A 17,707-nucleotide genomic window follows, 5' to 3' on the forward strand; every position below is an offset into this window, starting at 1 on the left:
ACCCCATCCACAACAATGTAAGGGGGCACACCCCCTCCCAACAGTAAGCTCTAGATCTGCCCCTGATATTACTCATGACATATACAAAAATCCGAGTTTTCCCCAGATAACTTTACTCATACGGCTTATATGCCAGAGGGGCACCGAATGTCTTGCACAGGTGAGAATTTTGTCTCAAGCCTCCCCTGCTCCTTCACATGATTGCACAGGGGCTATCATATATATTTTTTAATAAAGGGACCCGTGAAGAATTGTGACCTGGGTGACCATAGAAAATAACGACCAAGGCAAACCACATTCCCAGATGTGGAAGCCCCTGGCTGTCGGTATAACTGCTCTATCTAAAAGCATTGTAAGCATGTGTGGGATGACCGTTAAAAAAAGGATAGGTCCAGCATAATTTATTTCATCGGTTTGTTAGATCTCATATTTTATGATAGACCAATGTTTCTCATAGTATTCAGATCTTGGAAGGGGCTATCACCGTCCTCTGGAACTGCGTCTGTTTTGGAATCGGCTATAAAAACTGTAGATCCCAATACAATTAGCCCTAGTACGCAGAATATGATAATGATCTGACAAAAATGGTTACTGTATTATTTTCATTATCAGAGTGTCCATCACATACCCAAAGAAAAGTTTTGTGAATTTTTGTTGACCTCTGCTTGTCTGCCTAAATAAGCTTTGCTGGAATACCTTACATCAAATAACTTTCAAACCAACCATGGTCTAGACAACGTGGGCGCTAACGCCCCCTGGGGGATGATGGAATAGTACGGGGGCGGTGGGAGCTATGGGTATGATATGATTCTATGGGTCTAATATAAGATTGCGATGGGAGAAAAAAAGTCGCCAATTTGGCGTGTCCCTTATACCAAAGCTGTTCCCTGCCTCGACGTCGAGCAGCATGTCATTGAATTACCTTTATCGCTGTCCCTGAAAGGGAAGCATAAGCACGATTGCTGGATTGTTTGGATTAGATCTTGAGCGACGACCTTGTTTACTCGCTTGTATCTGACGTCCGCGCACTCCGTCAGCTTCTGCAGATGCCTCTCGAGCAAAACCGAGAGATCGGCCATGTTTATGACCAATTGCCTTTCATGAAAATATATTCCGAAATGCAAAAGCACTGCGCCGCGTAACTTTATTCTTTCAAGGAGATCCCGCTTTTTCCCTCCTCACAAACGAGGAATATACTGATGGGTAAACTCTTCTCTCCCAGAATGTTTCCTTTTCAGTATACACTGTCATGGAACTGTTTTCATGTCGATGTTTCATTTGATAATTTCTTTATTTTTTAATCAAAATGAACGAATATGGCATGGTCGCATCACTGAGCTAAAAGGAAAGTGGAGTGAGGACTGCGCGAGACGACCGCATCATACCCCTTTTGAGCGAGATAGGCTTTCCTGACCGTGTTAATGCAATGGAACAATTCCAAATACGAGACCGTAATTTACTTATAGCTCAGTGCTTATCACTGAGCTATAAGTAGTAAAGTTTACTTATACTCAGCACCTTAGAGGAGAAATAAAAACTTATATTTCTTCTCGATGCTCAGCACTGAGCTTTCCTTGACTTTGACTTGTTTACGTCTTTTTGTACCAACCTAGGGTTTTAGCGGAGCGTTTACTCTGCAAAGGGTCCTGGGTTTTAGGACGGAGCATTGAGTGGGACGGAGAGAGCTTGCCTTCGTGAATTTAATGCCATCTAGCATTCAGAAATAGTACCAGTTGAGTTTTTCGTTTGCTTTCTAAATAATAGATAACAGCACAAGCCTATTTCTCTGTGTGTGATTGATGAAGTTCTCGAATTCCTGTATAGATGGCAGTGAGTCTTCCGACTTCAAATCACATCAATGCCAGATTAACCCAAAGCGGCTAGAGATCTTTAATACAGCTTTGGATTAACCATATTTACCGGGGAAAATCACCGAGCTATAAGGAAAGCTTATAGCTAACATAGCTCAGTGGGAAAAATATAGAAATTTGGAATCTCAAATACAAAAATCCGGTAAAACACCGGAAATAGCCAAATGTTCCCCCATATGGAGCCAAAGATGGACAAAATTGCCATCGAGCTTATATTACATCGGGCAATTGATTAAGCTCGATGCTAATCACGACAGGAATCTCTAAAAATTACCAAATGCAAGCACCTCCATATCTCCGCTCATGCTTGGTTGCCATGACAACGAGATGGCGTCTGCTACAGAAACCGTGGACAGGAGTGGGCGGATGCAGTTTCGTTTGTTTTTATTTTCTTTTTTACACGTGACTTTTGTTGACATTTTATGCTCCTATTGCGCAGTTTGTTTACTTTTGTTTAATTTGATTATAATCAATTTAAAAAGTGATGAGAGTGAACATCCATCGTGGCTGGCAGCTCTTTTTCCCCTTATTTATATCGCTCGTCGTCGTTGTGGGATCGTCGTTGGGTGATCGTCGAAATGTCCTCCTTATCGTAGGTACGTATGTTTAAAACAAAAACAAATGAAAGTAACCTACACAAACTGTATTTTATGTATTTTTATTACTACTTTTGAAAAAATACTATAAACTCACTAAACAGGGCCCTGTAACAAATCTGGCCTGGGGCCCGCCAAAGATCGCAGCTAAGGGGACATCAGGCAGGATATGTGGGGGAAAGCATGGTCTCCGGGCGGGCAGTAATGTTCTAGGATATCAACCCATGGCCCTCAGAGTCAGCTAATGTGGCCCGCAACCCCAAAACTAATTCCTTAAAAATGAACTAAGCTGTACATTTTAACAGATCATTTAAGTGACCCATAACACATTCCCAGAGCACTTAAATGATTTGCAGTACATTTACATTTAACTTGAGTGATGTAAAACACAATTTCAGAACAATTAAAAGGCATGTGGTGTATTTTCAGTTCACTTAAGTGACCCATGGTACATTTACAGTTCACTTGAGTGATCCGCAGCAAATTTTGCAAGGGTCGCTTGAAATTTGAGATTTTTACATTAAATTTCCATATTATAACAAAATATTACAGTAGTGTTATTTTTCACAGTTACGCTGTAGATGTGCAGCAGTAAGACGGAAATTCATTATGCAAAGTACTGTATACATTCCCCATTTAAACTAACAAAATATAATGATATGTCTTCAATTAGAAACAGGGTGGTATGCAGTTTGGAAGATCTCTGCAATGGGGGACATGCTAGCTTCATTTCAAGGCACATGATGAATCATCTGGATGGGCCGACAGAGGGTCTTCATGGTTTTTTGGACCTATAGGCAAGAGCTTGGTCAACTATGAGCACCTCCCAGTAGTTGATTTTCAACCAATTGAGGTAAATTTGACAGCCATTGGAGAGAATGGTGTTGTAAATCTCAGTACATCCCATCTATAGCCTCTAGATATCTTTCAAGTCACCTTCATCCCATCTGTTCAGCAAAGGTGTGAAGCCATGTATCAAGGAAGGCTCTCCACTTACACGCCCTTTCTACTTCCCATCTCACATACAGGCAGTTGAGAGGTGTGTTAAAGTTGTTTTCCAGACAAGTATGCGAGGCCAGAGCTCAAGTTGGAGTAATCAGAGCAAAAAATATTGTGCAGGTCGATCATGCCTGCGTTCGAAACAAAATCTGAATTCAGGGGTATGAAGTAAAGTCTAAGGACACAGTTCCCAAAAAAATGGCAGCTCTTGAATTTCCCCGTATTCCCTGTAGTTCTGTCGCATTCAACCACTACAAGTTGGGATACATCAGTGTGGTTGGGATGGGCACAGATGGAACTCGCTATGCAACCACCTCCTTATGGTGAGTTCTGTGTGGTTCGTTCAACCAATAAAGAGTAGAATTTTTATAATGTAAGCCTTACAAGAGTGCCATTATTTTTTTTAAAAAGTTAGATTTATTGAAAATTCTCAATTGTATCGTACCATCACAAAATTGCAAAGTTTCAAGGCTCTTGCGGGGAATGAAGATGAAGTAGAATAATTTTGAAAAAACTCATGAAAGATATGTCAGTCAGTACACAACTTTTGAGGGGTCGGGCTTTTTAATTATACAACTTTTGTTTTTTCACTCCACCCTACTTTATAGCCCAAACTTGGGTTGTAGTTTGGTGGCTGAGAATGACAGAGCTTACAAACAAAGTGGCTCGCTCATTGATCTACTACAGTTTTAGTTGTCTGAACAGGTTAGTGGCAGTGGTCTTGTCACCTTGTTGTGCGACAAAATTATATCAATAGATTCATTTGATCGTTGTTTGGTTCATGAAAATTTTATAACAAATGTCTCGAGAGAAGTAATAGCATAAAAAATATTTCACAGAAAGAGACTTTCGGGATATTCAGCAATACCAAAGGGAACTCAAAAGGAAACGTTAGCTTGTCTTTATGAGGAATTGAACCATGTTCCTCTTACAATGGGGGCAAGTGTACCAACCAACATACTAGGGAGACACAGACTTCAATTTCCTTATGCCGCGCACAGTAGCGCTTCCTTGATGTATTGTGGGTTGACAAAAAAATATTTCTTTATGTTTAGTTCTGGCATTTTTTTAAGGTCATAAGTTTTTTTAGTTTGCAAGTCTTTCTTTTTTTTTCACTCAAGCAATATTATAATATATGCCATTTTATCAAAAGTTTTCTTTATCGTTTTTCTAGCTGATGATGGTGGGTTTGAGAGTCAAGTTTATGGTAACCCAATATGCAAAACGCCAAACATAAATGCACTGGCATCTCGCAGCACAATTTTCAAGAATGCATTCACTTCAGTGAGTAGCTGTTCCCCGAGTAGATCTGCAATTTTAACTGGATTACCGCAACACCAAAATGGAATGTATGGTCTTCACCAGGGTGTTCATCATTTCAGCTCCTTCGATAATGTCAAAAGCATCACTAGTTTCATGGGAAAAATCATTTACAAAGGTAATTCAAACATCACATCTTTTTTACCATAGAAATTTGCATCACAACCATATTTAATGCATATTCACATTTAAGAGATAAAGCCCGTAATCAAAATTTCTATTGTCAATTGCAGCAGGCTCCATTCAATTGCTAAGCACTAACCACACACGGTCAACACTCATTATGATTCTACGTTATAGCCAGCATTCCAATGACCGGTAGGATGAGTACCAAATGTTTCCATAGAACAACTATCATGTATGTCATATATGGCTATCATATGTTTTGCATTCAATATGACGACCCTCCCAATATAATGTCTGTTTATGATGGGATGAAGGGGGTTGTTATATCGAGCGTTGACTGTATTTAGATTAAGCAAAAAGGCATCGTATAAGGTGACGCCATTTCCATCAGAATATTTGGATTTAATGGCAAGCTACCTGCACTGAAAGTTGTGAAAGTGTAAAATCGAATTATCGCCAATCCACAAACACCCTTCTAGCTCTAATCATTCAAATTCACTAAAAACTTCTCCACTGCAGCAGCTTTCAAAAGTGCCTACAACATATTGGTGTTCCAGTTCAGGAAAAGTTTATCTTTTTGTTTGCAGTACATCACTGAAATCGGTGGTCATTGAAGTTGGTATTCGACAAACATTCAGAATAGGCTGTTACAGATTTTGTGACAATTTGATTTTGTACTTCACCAATCTCTCGGCGCTTATATCTTGGCGTTGAATCCAGATATTCTGATACCTATCATCTTATAGGATTTTTTCTACAAAATCAAATTGTCGCTAAATTCTAACACTGCCAATTGCAAAATATTTTGAGTGACGTATTAGAAATCGATTTCAGTGATGTATTAGAAATCGATTTCAGTGATGCATTAGAAATCGATTTCAGCGATGTATTAGAAATCGATTTCAGTGATGTATTAGAAACAAAAGGACTAAATTACTCCTGAACAATTGTGGTTGATTGTAGGCTGTTTTAAAGGCTGGTCAGCTAGAATTGTCTGTTACAGATTTTGGCTACAATTTGATTATGCACTTTGCCAATGATTCAGCGCTCGTCATTAAATCTAGATATTGTGATGGAAATAGTGTTACCTATATGATTTTTTCTGCTCCTTCCACATATGTGCTTAGTTTGGGTATAGGTTTTCTAGGAACTGCTCAGTCATTTAGGTTTTTCTCAGAATTTACAAATTTCCCTTCTATCCACCATAACTCAAAAACGGTCAGAGATAGAACAGAGTTCCTGTGGTGTTTTATACTCCACTATCACCCTCTTTCATTTGGCTGATTAGTCAAAGTTCACCCTGCATAGGTGATTATCCATATAGAGGATATAGAATTTTCTGTGTTTGTTATTTTTACAATGATTGAAACAAATTGCTTTGCCTTTTTTTTAAGGAATCATCGGTAAGAAGCATGTTGGGCCTGAATCTGTGTATCCATTTGATTTTGAATACACTGAAGAAACAAACTCCATTCTTCAAGTTGGTCGTAACATAACCAGAATACGGGATCTTGTAAAATTGTTCCTCACCAAAGCTCAGAATGAGTAGGTCAAAGTTCAGGATAAGTATCTCAATTCCCACCATTTCTATATGAACAACTTTTACTCTCTTTCACACACTCACACACATTATTGTATATTGATAAATGCTCATTATTCTTTTTCTTTTCTAAATCACGGGACATCAGTTGAAAGTAAATCATCAGAAAGTAAATGACTGCTGAATTCTTATCTAGAAATTCAAATTAACCACTCTCACAACTAAAACAAGGCTTTATTTTGAAACAAATATTCATTCTTTTGCAAACAGGTCATTTTTCCTGTATGTTGCTTTCCATGATCCACATCGCTGTGGGCACACCAATCCCCAGTACGGATCATTCTGTGAGAAGTTTGGCAATGGACAAACTGGCATGGGTTTCATTCCCGATTGGAAGCCTATTCATTACAATCCAGATGAAGTGATCGTACCATATTTCATACCAGATACACCAGCAGCTAGAGAAGACATTGCTGCGCAGTACACCACTATCAGCAGACTTGACCAAGGTATTTTTAATAGTCTTGTTTGTAAATATAAACCATGTAACCCTTTTTCTTTTGGCCTCTTTGCATTGTTTGCACAAATGCTGCAACCTTTTTCTTCAGCCTAATTTTCAACTTATATGTAAAACCCATTTCGTGCATTCTATTGTATTTTTGAGTTGTCCCACTATTGCAGTTCATGAGATATGAAGACGGATTATATTTTCATTCATTATGAAATATATTGATTTTGGCTTTGTTACTTTCAATAGGTGTCGGGCTCGTCATAAATGAGCTGAAGAGGTTTGGTCGAGAGGATGAGACTCTGATTATATATACTTCGGACAATGGAATCCCCTTTCCAAGTGGTCGTACCAATTTTTACGAACCTGGAATCAGGGAACCACTGCTGGTGTCCAATCCATTTGAGCCCACTTCTTGGAATGTGGTTTGTTTTCTTACATATCCAATCACAAAAATTATGATTTTTAATTTCCACAGCTGCGGTAATGGCAACTACATTTATAATTTTTTGTTTAGCACAAAAAGTGCCTATTTGGATTTGCAGTGAATAAGAGGTACATGTGTTCCGGAAATGGGATAAATCTGGCTATTATGCATAATACCAAATCAATGTATCATTGGTAAATTTGACAAATGCTGAGAGAAATTATCATTTTTCCGGCAATTATGCATAATAACCAAGAAATGATTTTATACATGATAAATCATACTAATCTCACCATATTTCCAAGCTGTTATGCATAAGCACTATTTCATCATTTCATATTGGTAAACATGATAAATCGGCATCCACATTGTCAGGATAAGAATTATTATTTCGATGACCATACCTGTCAGTCTGAACTGGTTATAATAAGTTCTGATTTAAAGAAATTTTTTGAACATCCCAGAAATAACTGCTTGTTTAACAAATTCTGAAAAATGGCCTTGATATAACAAACTCTTATTTAACAAATTTTACAATTGTACCTTGATATAATGAATTCCCATTCAACAAATTCTTTTACCATGCAATCACGATTTTGATTGTTAAATAATTAAATTAATTAAATGACAGTTTGTTATATCAAAGTCCCACTATATTTATCAACCATACTAGACTTATTTGGGAATTTTTTCACTTTTACTAAATTTGCCAATTACACTGGGGCAAGGGTTCCCAAATGTCACACCTACAGCACCTATTTCCCTATGTGAAAGAACCTATAGTGAACCTAATCACTGCTTATCCACGGCTCCCTGGGGCAGTTTAACAAAAAATCTCTTTGAAAAACCTGATAACAGTTGGAAGCACACCAAGGGGCTGTAGTGCACAATTTGAGCACCCCTGCACTAAGGTATCTTATATATAAATGTGAAAGTATGTATTGTATGTATGTTTGTTTCTTTTTCATACAAATCTACAGAATTTTAGATCGATTGTCGCTGAATTTTGCATATATACCAAACAGGACCGGGATTGAACCATAGGCTACTTTAAAAGCTCATCATAGCTGGGCAAATGCCCGAAATGGGTGAAAAACCATTAGGCAGCAATGGTTTCTCGGCCTCAACAATCGCTTTCGGAATGTTTACTTTTGTTACTGTGGTTCCCTAGTAATGCGTTTCAGACATGTATATGACTTTACAATGGTTTTTCACTCCTTTAATGATGCCAGCATTATGTATAATAGTTTATTTATTTATAACGGTTTGTCACTTTTTCAATCCTCCCGGTAATTGAAGAAAACCCAGGCATTGCCGGGTATTTTTGTTAGTTATGTATACTATATTGCCAGTAAAAGTGATAAATTTCAAGTGTTTATCGAATTTCACAGGCACACTTGAGTATTGTGTTCAATCACCTGTAAGTCATTCGTTTTTTAGTACTATTATACTTGTGTATAAACCAACTTTTTTTTGTTGAAAAATTTCTTCCTTAGTTTGGGGGGGACTTGAATCAGTTTTTGAAGAGAAAATATCAACCCCAGGTTTCATCAAATCATATAGCTACATGGCTTCTACACGGCTAGCTTGAAGATCAGTGACGTCATTGGACTATTTTAGATGGCGTTACTAATCAATAGAGTGATTTTTGCAGCTAATGTTCGAACCCACAGAACCAATTGAAGCTAAAGTAAAAAAAAACGTTGTTGGCTTTGGTACCCAATGGACTAACTTTTATTTTACAGCCTTTAGATGTGCCGCTGTGGTGGTCGAGTAGTCATAGCGACAGACTCGCATCGCTAGGACCTGGGTCGAGCCCCACCATCACCACAGTGGTGGTCAGCTGAAGCTGGTTTTCTGTTGATTTTTTTCCCAACATCAAGGTGCAAATGCAAGCCGATGTCTCCGGTAAAAAGTCTCGCCACAGAGAGCAACAGTACAAATGTTGTTATTACACTTCACCCGGCGCTTCCCGGGGCCTCAGGGGAAGAAGGCCTCACAAAAATGAGATCTGGTTGAAATTTTCTAGAATTTACAAGGTAGGGCCTCAGAAAAACCACTTGGCCTGAGGGCCATGATGCTCTCAAGACAGCCCTGGCAGCACTGAAAAATCATACACAATCAGACTGTTAGGTACACACACACTTCCGGCACAACTCACTAGGTAGTAAATTGCCCATGGTAGACCTGAGTTGTGCTCGGTGTGAAAAAAAAAGCCTTTAGATGTGCACTCGAGTGGTGTGGTGGTAAAGATGCCACCACACCACTCGGGCACACATCTAAAGGTGCATATCTCATCGCATCAGGTACATGCTCATCTACTTCTGGAGGTTGTCACCATGTCCCAATTTCAAACCAGGGGAAGAATATAGATAATATATTTTCCCCAATGAGCTTGGGGTGACCACTGATAGATGGTGCCTTCATTTCCAACTCGACTCGTTAATGTAAGTAAATTACAATATAGTGACATGGCCGGAGTTGGTGTTTGGTAAAGTAGCTTTTAGATGTGAGCATCAACAAGCCTTTTAAAGATAATTTAAGGAATTTATGAACTGAATGAGTTCCAAAGATAAACAAAAAAAGGGTACTTCAAAGAAACCCGAAATTGGCCTAGTGTGAAATTCTGTTTCTACCTTAAATCATCATCAGATAAAAAGTTTTGTTTCAGTAATGTGATAGATGGGACTGAAAATCTCTTTGAAAGTGATGATGGCAATGGCAGCACAGTTGAAGATGAAAACGAGGATGCCACAAACCATGTTGTCTTTCCATGTAGAGCTCTGAGAATAAGGTGAAGGAATGGACTAGAAAACCTTCTGAATCATTTTTCATTGTAACTTTTCATTCAACTTTTATTGCATGAAAATACATGATTTTTTTCCCTGTAAAATATGCCGATTTTTAAGGGGTTGGCCTGTACACTGGTTTTCAATTTATTGTGGTTTTGGTGGTCCTGATGTGAGGGGATCGGTTTATAACAAGTATATACACAGTAATTATCAAACTTGCTAATGAGGGTTGGTATTATGCATATTTTCAATCTAAACATTATATAATTGCAATTGTATTTGCACATCACACTTTCTACACTTTTCAATACCTTTGCTACATTAGAAACACATTTTTCTCATACAGATTTTTTTATGCATTGAAAATTCATCACTTGTTTTGTTATTGCATCGCAGGACCTGGCATTAGTGTTTTTTCCAGTAGCACTTATTGTTAGGAGAATTCTGATTCCTAAACAAATAAGGTCTCTAAGCTTTTCAGCTAATTTCAACAAGAAAAAAAATTAATTTTCCCAGGTTGATATTCTCTACAAATCAACCAAGCATTTCTTGAGGCTAGGTTGAATGTTGTGAAAAATGCACACTGGCAAATGAATGATATGCGCATGGAATGCTTCTGAAGCATCTGATCAACACTATGCTTTGTTTTACTGTAAAACTTGATGGTTTCAGAAATCTTTTCTCACTTTGAGAAATATTTCAATACATCAAACGTAGAAGAAGAACGTAGTAAAAGAATATTTTCCTTTTTCTTACCCAAAAAACACAAAATGTAACGTCTTTATGTATAAATGCTTCAAAAGCATTTCATATAGAGGGGTCGGTGATGATCTTCTATTATTATACCTACCAAGGTAGGTATTGTACTTCAGAATTTTAGCAAGTATCAATGAATAAAAACAATCATCACGTGCTCAAATGTTTACTAGCTTTCACATGATTCAATGATTTGCATCGCTATATTTTTGGCCATGTTAGTATATTTTTCTTTTACAATTAATTGATCATAAGGATGCTTTTAATTAGCCAAAGTGAGCATATCTAGATTAGCAGAAACTTGATGCCATGATTCGACAAAATATTTGCTGTGCATTACTAAAGTGCCTATAACATTACCGGTCAAATTGACCAATGATGGTCCTTCTATGTATAACTAAAAATATCTTGATCAATTTTTTTAATTTTTTATAAATTTATGATAGTTGAACAGCATAATATTTAAGTATTTTAGGAAAAGTTGTGAAATTTTTTAACATTCTAAACAATCTGGTTCATCATGAAAATCGAGCGAGAAGATCCTTCTAGTACTAATAGTCAAAGTTCGAAGCTTTATGCGATAGTTATAAATGGTGATGGTTTACTATCCGTAGTTTTTAATCATTGCACTGAAATTTGTTGGCAAATATTTTATTATCTGCTTACAATAAAACTTGTCCGTATCAGTTTCGAAGAATGTAAATTTGCGAGCAGAAGATTTTACAGATTTCCACTAGGAGTAGAAGATTGTTTCTTCTGATTCATAAGAGAATGATTGTAAATAATCTTTTCTTTTCCAGGTTCGAAATGACTTGGTGAGCCTTTTAGACATTGCACCTAGTATATTGGAATGGTACAAAATGAAGCCACCTAGTGAATTGACAGGTAAATCTCTTCTTCCATTGACTGAAAACCCCATGACCAAGAATGGACCCACTTTTGTATTTGGGAGTCACAGCATGCACGAGATCACGATGTACTACCCTTCAAGATTTGTTCGTTCCGAAAAGTTCAAACTCATCCACAACTTGAACTACAAAATGCCTTTCCCGATAGATCAAGACTTTTATTTGTCCCCAACATTTCTGGACATCCTGAACAGAACGCACGATAAGCAGAGAACTTACTGGTACAAAAATTTAACAGATTACTATTACAGAGAGCAATGGGAACTTTATGATATAGAAGAAGATCCAAAAGAGCTTTTCAACTTGTTCAGAGATCCATCATATTTGAGCATCATAAGCTTATTACAAAGAGAACTTGAAAATTGGCAAAACTCTACAAATGATCCGTGGATATGTGCTCCATCTAGTGTGCTTCAGAATGCCGGAAGTTACAAGACTCATCCTCAGTGTATGCCACTGTATAATGGGTTATGATTTTTTTTTAAATCATGCACTATTATTTATTCTAAAAATTGTTAAAATATGTATGACTAACATAATGATAATACAGGGGGGCCAAAAAATCCATCACACACACACACACACATTTTTAAAAATGTATTTAAATATAAAATTGATTTTCTGTCTGTTTGTGCATATGCGTGTTCTCTGCAAATCTACGATTTTAGACTGATCGTTGCCAAATTTTGCATACATACCAAATGGGACCTGACTTGAACGATAGGCTACTTTAAAAGTTTGTCAGAGCTGGGGAAATGCCCGAAATGAGCAAAAAAATGTCAGGCAACAATAATTCCTGGGCCTCAACAATGTTCACTTTGGTTACCATGGTTCCCTAGCAATGCATTTCAGACTTCCATATGCCGTTACAATGGTTTGTCACTTCTTTAATGCTGCCAGTATTATGTATAATAGTTAATTCCTTTATAATGGTTTGTCACTTTGACCAATTGGCATTAAAAAAGTGGTTTGCACAAAAGCATCATTTCTTAGAGGTTTTTCTTTATAAATAAAAAATTACTTCGAAATTTCACTCTCAGATGGTGCTCAGATGGTAACCATAGGCATATGCAGAATTTTCTCGAGGGGGGATTTCAAATTTCTTTCCTTCTGTGGGTTTACGTTTTTCGTGCAGAATAACACTACAATCTTTGTTCAAGGGCAGTTAGAAGCCCCCCCCCCCCCTCCCTTTGTGTATGCCAATAAATAAGACACAAAAGGTACATAAACGATTTGTATTTTAAAACAACTTTCTGGTTTGCTGAGCCCACATCTTTCAGTAGCACAGCAGTGCTTCTCCACATTTGGGGAAAATTGTACGAGATTTCAGGAATCTGACCGATGGATTGAATCAGGGGCATTGGAAGTGTTTGGAACTTGCTAATCTTGATCTTTTTTGCTTGATCGCTAATCTTTAATTTTGATTTATGAATCAATTCAGTTTGTGCTCAGACCCATGCCATAAATTACGGTGGGTGCTCAAGCTCCGATATCCTCTGGATTAGATGAGATGGACCCACTGTTATGACCACCTATCTCCAGATTTATCCCACCTTTATTGCTTCATATTCATTGTTTACTTCTCACGTGTAACCAACATCAAGGCACTAAAGCATGCCCTCACAAGGGTAGGGGCTAACAGGACTCCAGCCTGGAGTCCCAAAATGGTTTATATTATTTTTAGTTTTTTCGCACAATAAATTCAATATGGGAAGGCTGTCAAAAATCTAGACGGGGGACTCAGCTGTAGAATGTGGGAGCCATGCATTGAAGACAATAATCTGTGATCAATCTCTATTCCTCTGCCCAGAAAGTGAAGGACTAGGTCAGTGTGCTACCAAATGAGTAACCTAGAGAGATTGTAAGGATGTGAGTGACTTACAGAGCAAAGGTGGAGGGCCCCCATATTTTACCAGGTCAGTCATGGTTCCCACAAGGGAGGGACTGTCAGGGCTCCAGCCTGGGGGGCCGCCGGGACAATTTTTGTCATTTTTTTGCAATTTCAATAAATTCACTATAAAGTAAGGTTACCAGCCGTTCTCCTGAAGAAAGACATGTCCCTCTTTTTGATATCCTCCTAACTTTCGGAAAATTCACCCTCCTTTTCAGGTTTCCGGAATTATTCTTTTTTTTTTTTTAGGAAATTTTTTTTTTTCACTTTGAAGCATAATGTCTCTTCATTGACATGAGTGTTTTTTTCCATTGAACAATAGCCGTCAATATTCCCAGAATTTTTGTTCTTGCTTTTTTTAGCAGTTCTGTTTTAGTGGGAAAATTTATTGTCGTGGCCGGTTTATTGGTCAGAATAGTGGTGCCAACTGTTATGAAAATTGGGAAAAGTGATGTGACTAATGGTGCGCAAGCGTTCTCCTTTCTCAGTTTCCAGATCTGGTATATCCAGATCTGGTTTCCAGATCTATAAAGGGACTCATGAAAAATTTATCCTGGGGCCTGCCAACGATCACAGTGTGGGGGGGGGGGGGCCCTTATGCAGGATGTTAGCCTTGAGGTCAATGAGCAATTAAAAGAGTGACCTAGAGCATGTGCAAGCATATTAATGACCAAAAGAGTGACCTACAGAGTGAGTGACCTAACAAGTAACCAAGAAAGTGTGCAAGAATATGAGCAATCAAAAGAGTGACTTGATAGACATACCGTATTTACAAAGGTGGGAGGGGAGCTAAAGTGGGACAGCCAAGTGGCCCATTGTGGCAAAGTTGTGGAACGAATGGTCAAGAAATTTAATCATGGGAGAAGGGCAGCAAAATCATATATATGCCTGTAGTGGTAGTGTTTAAAGAAAAGCAAATCGTAATAAGCATTAATTATGAAAATTTTGTTCCACTTTATCAAAAACTATGCTATGCCTTGATAAGCAGTGCAGCCTTAACACATGGACCCACCCAGCATGGCCTGAAGGAATCAGAAAAAACAAGTAGTAGTTGAATTTGAGAATTTTCAGGTAGGGGCTCAGAAAAATCACTTGGCCCGGGAGCCCATTATGCTCTTAAGACGTCCCTGTTGATAAGGTTTTTTGTGTAAACACCTTTTTTTTGTCAATTGAGATTTTTTTAAATTTCTTTCTGAAATGTGTCATGGCCTTTTCACCCAACCTGTGATAGACATACAGCAACAATATTTGTTTCAGTGTTCTAGTTTAAATAAAATGATCTGGTAAGGATGATGAACATATATTTCAACTTCAGTGCAATAATTACTATATTTGTCTGCATCTAAGCCATCGCAGTATGAAGCATAGCAATCGATTGACAGGTTACCAAATGTATAGGAAAATGTATTGCCGCTGTGGTGGTCGAGTGGTTATAGTGACGGACTCGCGATGCGAGGATCCGGGTTCGAACCCCACATTGGTGGTCGGCTTAAGTTGGTTTTCTGTGGTTCCCAACTTCAAGGCGCAAATGCGAGCCGATCTCCCCGTTAAAAAGTCTCGCCACAGAGAGCAACAGTCCTACAACGATAAATCATTCAATCATAACACTTCACTCATAGTTAGAAAAACTGGTGGCAGATGGCAGCACTACACATAACAAGCATTACAGAGAAACAAAAAACTTCACGTCAGGTTTCACTACACGTACATTCCCGCATGTTCCGATTCGTTGGGGGTGAACAAAAGAATGACTTGGGGGAGTGAGGAACCAGGTCAGTGAACATCCAAAAGAGTGACCTAGCATATGAGTGCCCAAAACAGTTAGCTAGCATATAAATGCTCAAAAAGACCTAGAGTGTAGGAGCATGGGAATGACCAAAAGAGTACGCAAGCAAATGACCAACAGAAAGCATGTAAGCACATGAATGCCCAAAATAGTTAGTAAGCATGTGAGTAACCAAAAGAGTGATTTATAGTCACAGACATAGTTACAGGGATGGGAAGGGGCAAATTCAAGAAATGAGTGATCAGGAAAATCAGCCTAGAATCGTAGGACAGTAAAATTCTTGTAGCCCACAGTCGGCAAAACCATTAACCTTCCTCTGGTGATTATGGTGAGTCATAGACTATTTTGGTAAGTTTGATAAATTTTCCGAATTTATCATGTTTATTGGTGATTAGCCTATGTATAACTCTGAGCTTGTATTGGTAAATAAGACAAATTATCAAAATTAAATTTACCAAACATTTTCCTCAAACTTCAGTCTAGAATGATGGATTCGATCTGTGGTGTTGATAAATTTGTAGAAAGCTAATATCACAAGGCCAGTAATAATTCATGATGACCAACAGAGTAGCGTATCGTGCACCCATCACATATGGGAGAAACTGATAAGTGGTTAAATTTAACTGAAATACTTCCGCATCATTTCTTCCATACTTATCATGCTCACCAACTTCATTTGTGAATTAGGCATAATCACCAATAAGAATGATAAATGTAGGAAAATTAATCAAAACTTATACAGATGATTGGTAATTATACATAACAACCAGGAATTATGGATAATAATTGATTGCATTTACCATAACATATATAAGGAGTACGGCTCTTGCCTGTGGTCGCATAGCAATTTATGATTATTTTACCATTGAAACTGTAAATAATGCTTTTGTATGTGAATTATAATCAATAATTATTACTAAGTGCCAATTTTTTTTTATGTGCTGTTCTAAATAGTATTTGAGAAATTCGATTGTTAGCAGTTTTTGTGTGTGTGACTAGTCTGTCATTTATAAATGTTTTGTTATATGAACCATATTTTTGGAAAATGTAATGAATTTCCATTAAAACAAAATTCTGTATTTATTGGTTTTTTTATCCATAGTCAAATTCCCTTAGCAGTTTTCTTTGGCAGTTCAGCTTATCCCAAACCCAGGGTTGTTTTAATAGCACAATGACTCTCCCTCCAAATTTTCTGAAAGTACCTGCTTACAAATTTCTTGTACACTCACTCTCAAAAATAATGGCCCCACATCATGCAGTAAGATACTAGGGCTGGGATATTTGGCAGGCAGGCCCTCAGGCCAGATTTTCATAGGCTATTTCTATAGTCAATTTATAATGTGAGAAAAACAAAAAATTCCAAGAATCGTCCCTGGATAATGGTCCCCCACTGGCCATAGTAATTGGCCTCAATGTGGATTTTTTACCACCAAGAGGCTCTTTATTTTTTTGTCATTGATCATTCTATCAGGTTGCACCACAGTCATTTTGTGCACACAAGGACTTATTAAACTGGGACCTACAGTTTATTGCTGATTCAGAACGGCAGCCTATTTATACTCACAGAGAGGTTGGTGTGGGGACTTCCCGCAGTAGCCTTATTTTTCTGTGGTCATGTTGCCATTTCTGTTGAAGCCCTTCATCAGGCTACTAGGAAAGTTTCTGACAAAGATGAACCAGTGAATTCTTTGGTATTTTATGTGAGTATCTTATCCACCTGGACTACTGCACCACCACCGTCATTATTATTTTTTTGGTGCCAAGATAATGTGACCAGAGGTAAAGAGAATTACCAAGAGAATTTCTCTAGTAAATTGTCTTAAAAAAACAGAATAGGGAACAGTGATTGGGTGACATTGAACTTTTGCTTGAAGATGGTGGACGAGTCAGCCTGGTATTTCAAACAGCTTTAACTTCAGCCACGATTGTTTGCATGTAGTAATTGTATGCATACTCCTAACGATATCAGTGATTGAAGATCTGCCAGACGAGATTCCATATCCTTTTCGGAATATCTTGACATCAGTCTTATTACAGCTTCTAATTCTCCTTTTGGTGAATGCAGTTATGATAAAGGAAAATAAAAACTACAAACACAATAACTGAAAACAAAAATATTTATTGTAAAATAAAAAGAACAATAGAAGTTGAGTTTCACATTAACCTAATTAAAACAACGATACAAGT

The 17,707-nt window shown here is 37.7% G+C and overlaps 2 protein-coding genes across 2 annotated transcripts in view; one reads left to right on the top strand and one right to left on the bottom strand.

Moving 5' to 3' along the window:
• LOC149066979 (DNA-dependent protein kinase catalytic subunit-like) overlaps positions 1–1,166 on the bottom strand; it is a 133,420-nt gene extending 132,254 nt beyond the window's left edge. Inside the window, exon 1 of the mRNA XM_089252858.1 lies at positions 923–1,166. Coding sequence (XP_089108984.1) covers positions 923–1,079 — 157 coding nt within the window. The 5' untranslated portion in view covers positions 1,080–1,166. The remainder of the gene's footprint in view (positions 1–922) is intronic.
• Positions 1,167–2,221: 1,055 nt separating this feature from the next.
• On the top strand, positions 2,222–16,588 carry Sgsh (N-sulfoglucosamine sulfohydrolase). The gene is made up of 6 exons (XM_089252867.1): positions 2,222–2,467; positions 4,641–4,904; positions 6,307–6,457; positions 6,723–6,961; positions 7,210–7,385; positions 11,736–16,588. The coding sequence occupies exons 1-6, from the start codon at positions 2,356–2,358 to the stop codon at positions 12,315–12,317; spliced, it is 1,524 nt and encodes a 507-aa protein (XP_089108993.1). The 5' UTR covers positions 2,222–2,355; the 3' UTR covers positions 12,318–16,588.
• The last annotated feature ends 1,119 nt before the right edge of the window (positions 16,589–17,707 follow it).

The sequence above is a fragment of the Pholcus phalangioides genome, unplaced genomic scaffold (assembly GCF_987345545.1).
Source record: "Pholcus phalangioides strain wild (caught in Gottingen) unplaced genomic scaffold, Ppha-v1.0 ptg000031l_1, whole genome shotgun sequence".
Taxonomy (NCBI): Eukaryota; Metazoa; Arthropoda; class Arachnida; order Araneae; family Pholcidae; genus Pholcus; species Pholcus phalangioides.

What these genes read in the sequence shown, in the direction of transcription:
- Sgsh (XM_089252867.1), top strand. Translation starts at nt 2,356, where the DNA reads ATGAGAGTGAACATCCATCGTGGCTGGCAGCTCTTTTTCCCCTTATTT. An exon ending in GGGAAAAATCATTTACAAAG is followed by an intron (nt 4,905 to 6,306) that starts GTAATTCAAACA and finishes CTTTTTTTTAAG; the next exon opens with GAATCATCGGTAAGAAGCAT. An exon ending in AGCCCACTTCTTGGAATGTG is followed by an intron (nt 7,386 to 11,735) that starts GTTTGTTTTCTT and finishes TTTCTTTTCCAG; the next exon opens with GTTCGAAATGACTTGGTGAG.